This window comes from Zeus faber, assembly GCF_960531495.2.
Source record: "Zeus faber genome assembly, chromosome: 18".
Lineage (NCBI taxonomy): Eukaryota > Metazoa > Chordata > Actinopteri > Zeiformes > Zeidae > Zeus > Zeus faber.
This window is the reverse complement of record NC_137210.1, coordinates 25100684-25108197: the sequence shown is the minus strand read 5'-3', so window position 1 is coordinate 25108197 and position 7514 is coordinate 25100684. Positions and strand designations below refer to the sequence as shown.

The following is a 7514-nucleotide window of genomic DNA, read 5'->3' as shown; positions in this document are numbered from 1 at the left end:
TCTGAGGCTTTCAACTGTAATTAAGTTTGCCTTCTAGTAAAATAAAAATGAATGTAATATTTAGACAAATCAAATGCTTTGAAGTCGAATTAAGTGATTATTATTGATATTAAGGAAGACTTAAAACCAACTTAAAACAAATATATTTGTACACTCTACTCACAACATTGTTTCATTGTAAGTAACCTTGATCATTACTGGTGAGAATGTTGATGAATCCTCCAGTGCTCTGTGGTTTTTTTTTTGGTGACGTCAGCGCCTTTCTTCGGGATAAAGACGATCAACGCTGCTCTGTCGTCCCCAGATTCTGGCTCCCATCCATCGAGCTCTGGCAGAGCATCGTGAAACCCTCCCGGGAGCGATTGGAGCTGCAGACCAACTCCAACACAACCAAGTTTGACGAAAGAAAATGATTGATGAACAATCCTTTATTTTTTGATCAATGTTTAACTTACTTTTAATATATTTAAGAGCTCCTTTTTCAGACCAAATGCCTTGAAAATAGGGAGGAAACAGAACTTTCTTCTCTCGCAGATTGACAGAAATTGTTTGGTTAAATGCTAAATGCCACTCTGCCCTTTTATTTCAACCTCACCATGTTTCTGAACATAGGACAGTATCGCTATCCAGTGTTTGTTTTGTGTTTCCTGCTGTACATGTTTATTGTAGCTGCTAATCTTGTCATCATCCTGGTGATCATAAAGGAGAGGTCGCTCCACGAGCCCATGTTCATTTTTATTTTGTTCCTTTCCGTCAACTCTATGTACGGCTCCTTCGGCTTCTTCCCAAGATTTCTGGGGGACCTTTTGTCTGACAGTCATTTGATGTCCCGTCCGGCTTGTTTCACTCAGATTTATGTCATTTACACCTACGCCTCGAACGAGTTCACCATTCTAAGCATCATGGCGTACGATCGCTACGTGGCCGTGTGTCACCCTTTACACTACCGCAGCAAGATGACGCCCAGAGTTGTCTCCAAACTGGGAGCATTTGCGTGGATCTATCCGGTTTTTTCTATTGTAGCATGTATATATTTGTCCTTCCAACTTCCCTTGTGTGGGAATAAAATTCCCAAAGTATTTTGTGCCAATTGGCCTGTTGTAAAACTGTCCTGCGTGACAACTTTCATGAATAATCTCGTTGGCATGTTGGTCGCGATAAGCACCATCGTTTTGCCCTTGGCCTTTGTTCTTTACACGTACATACGCATATTGCTGGTTTGTAGGAAAGCCTGCTCTGCCTTTAAGGGCAAAGTGTTCCAAAGCTGCCTACCCCACGTTGTCACATTTGTCAGTTATTCCATCACCGTGTTTTGTGACATTGCATTGAGCCGCTATAATCTAGAAGAGTTTCATCCATTTGTCGCTGTAGTTTTGTCGCTTGAGTTTGTGCTGATTCCTCCAATTCTGAACCCTCTCATGTATGGCCTCAAACTCCCGCAAATTAAGAGACATATATTAAAGATTTTATCATGTTAAGGAAGACTCAAAATTGACCTTGTAGTTTTACTTTGACTTGCATTGATTTTTATTGAGGCTGCTCAAAAAGTGAGCTAAAGTTTGGACTGTCAGAGACTTTAGGGGTAAAAAAATAAATCGATTGTTAATAGATTGTAAATCCATCAAAAATAACAGATTGTAAATAGATTATCATTTAGGCCTTATTTTAGTTAAATTCTTTCAAATATATTTATTTTATAATGACATCCCATGCAATCATTATGCAATGTGTGCACTTTTGAAATTCTGATCAAAGTTTAATATTAGAACATATGTATATTTTTACATTATTAGTATTGTAGGCTCTCTTAAATATACCCAATTGATTTCTACGGTTACTACAAACACTCTTAAATTAATGTTTTTATTTAATTTTACATGTTGTGTAATGTTTAAAGTCCAGTTTCAGGTTTTTTCCCTCCAAGTGAAAAGATATAAGCCACATGGAAAAGAAAGTCGTCCAAAATAGTGATCTTGAATCTCAATGGCACTTGTGATGGGACCCGGTTAAATTTAAAAAATGTATATGCATATTCATAAATCAAAATATTGATTACAACATTTGAGGAGGGGAATGACAAAATGACCTGGTAACAACCTCTAGGTATGAATAAATACACAATACTCAATGTGAACTTGCCTACTTGGAAAACAAAATATGAAGAGCATTACATTTTGTTAATATTTTGGCATATCTATTTTTTTCAAAAGTCGAATAAGAAATTAATATTGAGAAAAGACAATAAATTATAAAATCTTAAATGTGATCTCTTCTGTGAGGTAGGGTGGAAGTCAGGGTGATGAGGCTGTTGAGGCTGAGACCAGTGGGTGGTTATGCAGCTTCCACACACGTGGATGTCCTACCTTGATGAAACCATAAAACAACTGTGTTTTAATTAAAATAAATACCTCACATCTCAAAAATAACATTCTGTGCAATGCATCCGGAGTAAGCAGGAAAGTATAAAAAAATAACACGTAAAACTATGTCTATGTCAATCACGTTCGGGCTCGGTATAAACCCCAATGCAGCACCATAGTAAGCTGGCACACACGTATAACTAATATAAAAACCTAATGTAAAATAATATATATTATAAAGTAACACCAAGTAATTGCTTAACAACATCCTGTCACTCAGATTTATAAGACAAAATGCATGGATGGCACAACATATAACAGATGAACAAATATTATGAAGAGGTTACATTTTCCGCCTCCTCCCTTGATGAAACCATAAAACAACAACCGGCCTTACGGTAACAGGAAGTGGCTGCAAGTAATGTCACGGAAACAGTTTAACACAACCAAATGAACAGAAGTGGTGGCAACTTAAATGAAACACCTTCCTACATGTTACACATGTGCTGTACTGTGTACAGAGGTGGAAGAAGAAGTGGAAAGAACACACTCTAGTAAAAGTAGATATCTTACTTAAAAACTACTCGGGTAAAAGTAAAAATCTGTCATTAGGATACTACTTGCTTAAAAGTTTTAAAGTAGCTGATCTTTAATGTCAAAAGTAAAAGTAAATGCGGTGGAGGAAAAAAAAAAAGCCAGACTTTTGCTTTTTTAAATTTCTATTGCTTTGTGTTTTTCGGTAAGCATAAGAGGCACTGAATTTGTTAAGACGCGTATTTCACTCACAAAACAAAGCATTTTTTGTAAATACGGCCACAGGTGTTCGTCTCCATCGTAGCAGGTAGAGCACCATTACTCCTGGAGGAGGCCATCGCTCTGGGTGTTGCTAATAGGACGACCTATTTTCTGTTTTATAAATTTTTTCTTTCAATCATATCCTGTCGCTCTCTGATTGGTCCTTTTGGACCTCTGAGGGTGGCGTTGGTGTGCAACAGAGAGTGCATTTTAACAGAGAAAAGGAGACTCGGGCGGAGTCAGAGCAGGACGGTTACCACCTGTCTGTGTGCATTGTAGTTGTTTGCAAAGTCATTGCAGGTAAAATGGTGAGCGGTGCTTCCAAGTGGCGATGGATAATACTGGATTTAACAAAGTGCTACTGGCAGAGACCCTTGTCTCAGGAGCCCAAGGCAAATCAGCGTTCTTCACTCTTTTCGGCTTGTACAACTTTCGCACACCTCGTTCGGGTTGTTCGGTTCCCCAGCAACCTTACAGAGACTCATGCACCGCGTCCTGTGCCTGCATGTAGCATATACCTCGCCCTACCTAGACGACACAATCATTCACAGTGACACCAGGGAGCGGCATATGCAGCATGTCCCTGAGGTGGGCTGGGCTCATTGCCAACCCAAAGGAGTGTGCTGTGGGATGGAGGGAGGTACGGAATCTGTGGTACCACTTGGTTGAAAGCCTGGTCCGACCCCAGCTTGATAAAACCCCTGCAGTCGCAAACACGCACGAGACCCAAAACCAAGAAGGAGGTGAAGCAATTCTTGGGGCTGGCAGGCTACTATAGCAGGTTTGTCCCCGAGTTTTTGGAGCTAACCAGCCACTTGTATGGAATCTTGGGTACCACTTGGTTGAAGGCCTGGTCCGACCCCAGCTTGATAAAACCTCTGCATCAAAAACACGTCGAGACCCAAAACCAAGAAGAAGGTGAAGCAGTTCTTGGGGCTGGCAGGCTCGATATCGCTCTCTGATTTTCCCATCCAACTGCTGAGGGTTGGTATGCAACAGAGAGTGCATTTTAACACAGAAAAGGAGACTCGGCTGGCGTCAGAGCAGGACGGTTCCCACCTGTCTGTGTGCGAGGCGTCGTCGTTTTTTTCTGAGGTGAGATAGCAAAGTCATTGCAGGTAAAATGGTGAGTGGATAACATCTCGGTACGCTGAAGTAGTGCCCCTGTATCACAGCCAAAATTGTGGCACAGCCGCTGTTTCATGTCATCTCCCAAGTTTGTATACCGAAGGAAATCGTGACCGACCCGGGCACTTCCTTCATGTCACGTACACTTCAGAACTTTACGAATTACTGGGCGTCTGCTCAATTTGGACCAGCCTTTACCACCCCCAGACCGATGGTCTGATGGAGTGCTTTGATAAAATGTTGAAAAACATGATTCAAAAGTTTGTTCACAACGATAGCCATGATTGGGACAAGTAGTTGGACCTCCTGTTGTTTTCAGCGCGGGAGGTTCCCCAGGCCTTCACAGGATTTTCTCCCTCTGAACTCTTCTTTGGCAGGAGACCCCGGGGGCTGCTAGACCTAATTATAGAAAACCGGGAGGTCCTAGCACCAGTAAGAATGAAATACAGTACGTTATGGACCTGAGAGCAAAGTTACCCGAGCAGACTCAACCCTGTTCACGGGAGAATTCGCTCCAAAGTTCGATGCCTACCCGATGCCCCGTGTCAATAAACACACAAGTCAATAAAGACACAAATCCCTGAGGCGGGTTGAACTCACCACCAACCCAGTGAAGTGTGCTGTGGGATGGAGGGAGGTAGGGTATCTGGAGTACCACTTGGGTGAAGGCCTGTCCAGTCCAACAGGAGGTTTGTCTTGACTCGACAAAGTTAACTTGAAAGGTGCTCCAAATCCAGTTCAGCGGTCAGAGAAGTGCCAGCAGGCATTTGCAAGGGTAAAGTCAGCTCTCTGTGGGAAACCAGTGCTATTTTAACCCTATCTTCTTTCTCCCTTTCTGTCTGCAGACCGACACGTCAGACAGAGGGCTGGGTGTGGTCTTGCCCGTCCCTTGTTACCTCCTGGGACGTGCTTTCACCCTCTGTTCGGACCACGCCCCACTGCAGTGACTCCATTTATCCTCTGGGGGGGTGGAGGGCTTGGGGGGAGTCAGCTGTCGGCCAGACAACTTTGCCAGTCGGGCGGCAGGGGCATGTGGTGGACCAAGAGGTGTGGTCAAGCACCGACTGCAGGTGACAGCACAGCTCCCTTTCCCGTAGCTGCCAAGCTCCTCAAATCGGCCAAACCAGTGCCCGCACGGCATTGATTGGCCCGACTCAAGGCAGGGAGATTTCTTAATGTTTGTCTGTCTTGCAGAGGGGATTGGCGCATGAACTCGTTAGCCGACAAAGAGCTAGTTAGGAATGCGATTCCTCCTGCCCCCAAAACATTCATCATCCTTCATCAATCATTATCATAATCACCATCATCATCATTATTATTTATTATTTACATATTGACACTTTGTGCCAGCGAGCCTCTTGTTTATCATACTGTATAGACATACTGTATATTAAAGATGTTATCATGTTAAGAAAGACTAAAATTTTATATAGAAAATTTGTATCCCATATGATAAGGTTTAACATATTCTATAAAAATGGAGTAATATTCACTGGCATTATGTTAAATAATAGTGAAAATTGAAGACCACTGAAGCCATGTAAACAATGCATATTATGTGTTGTTACAAGGCTTCAGTGGTTTTTACCATCTCCATTTGATGTAAAAGCTTTTTAGTTTATCTTCAATAATGTTTGAATTTGTCAAGGGCATCATGCTAAATATGAAATTTAGAGTTGTGACATTCATTGGCACATTTTGAAGGTACATACAAGAGGCTGACATGTTAACGTTTTGCAACAGCAGCCTGCACAGTAAAATATAAAACTGAACAACAAATAGCGGGATATGAGTGAAACATCCCAAAATCGATATAAACGTATCTCTTGTACAGACCACAACAGTTAAGTTCAAGGGAGTAAACAATGAGTAATTTTATAACATTGGCTTTTTAAAAACTTGATCTTGTAGTTTTATTTTGACTTGCATTGAATTTTATTGAGGCTTCCCAAAAAGTGAGGGCACATTTGGTCAGTCAGAGATTTTAGGGGGTATAAAACGGTAGATAATTCTAAGCACAACGTATTAATGTTGTGTTGTCCAAAATTGAGAGATTGAGTCTCGTTTGGGACTTATGATGGGACCTGGTTAAATAGAAAATTTATATAAATAAATAAATATTGGTTATACCATAAAGAGGTGAATGACAAAATGATCTGGTAGCAAGTTCCACATATGATTATATACACAATATGCTGACTCAAATATGAACATTTTTAACAATTAAGTATATCTGAGGCTTTCAACTGTAATTAGGTTGCCCTCTTGTAAAATAAAAAATAAATGTAATAATTAGACAAATCCAATGCTGTGTTGTATGGTTTAGGGGCGGTGGCACTGACAAAAAGGCAGGTGGCTGAACTGGAGGTGGCAGAGTTGAGGATGTTGAGATTTTCATTGGGAGTGACAAGGACGGACAGGATTAAGAATGAGCACAATAGAGGGACAGCTCAGGTTGGACAGTTTGGTGAAAAAGTGAGAGAGGCCAGATTGAGATGGTTTGGACACGTGTGTAGGAGATGAGAGTTACATTGGGAGAAGGATGCTGAGGATGGAGCTGCCAGGCAAGAGGAAAAGATATAGGCCAAATAGAAGGTTTATGGATGTGGTGAGGGAGGACATGCAGGAAGATGTGCAGAACAGCAGTTATTGGAGGCAGATGATCCGCTGTGGCGACCCCTAATGGGAGCAGCCCAAAGAAGAAGAAGAAGAAGAAGAATGCTTTAAAGTCTAATAAAGTAATTATTATTGAGATTAAGGAAGAGTTAAAACTTACTTAAAACAAATATGTTTGTACACTCTACTCACTACATTGTTTCATTGTAGGTATGAAATTGATATTCAACTTTACAGTTCACTGTTGGTTAGAAAATATTGTTTGAAATCAACCTTAAAAAATAATGATTTATAAAAAACAACCTTGATTATCACCAGTGAGAATGTTGATAAATCCTCCAGAGCTCTGTGTTATTTTTTGGTGACATCATCGCCGTTCTTTGGGATAACGACAATCGACCCTGCTCTGCTGTCCCTAGATTCTCGCTCCCATCCATCGAGCTCTGGCACAGAGTCGTGAGACCCTCCTGGGAGCGGTAGGAGCTGCAGACCAACTCCAACACAACCAAGTTTGACGAAAGAAAAAGATTGATGAACGATCCTTTTGTTTTTGATCAATGTTTAACTTACCTTTAATGTGTTTAAGAGCTAATTTTTTTCAGTCCAAATGCCTAG

The 7514-nt window shown here is 41.2% G+C and overlaps 1 protein-coding gene across 1 annotated transcript; it reads left to right on the top strand.

Moving 5' to 3' along the window:
* Positions 1-557: 557 nt before the first annotated feature.
* LOC307243955 (olfactory receptor 10A3-like) lies at positions 558-1478 on the top strand (the record flags this gene model as incomplete). Its single annotated transcript, XM_080018925.1, has 1 exon — positions 558-1478. The coding sequence occupies one exon, from the start codon at positions 558-560 to the stop codon at positions 1476-1478; it is 921 nt and encodes a 306-aa protein (XP_079875051.1).
* Positions 1479-7514: the final 6036 nt, after the last annotated feature.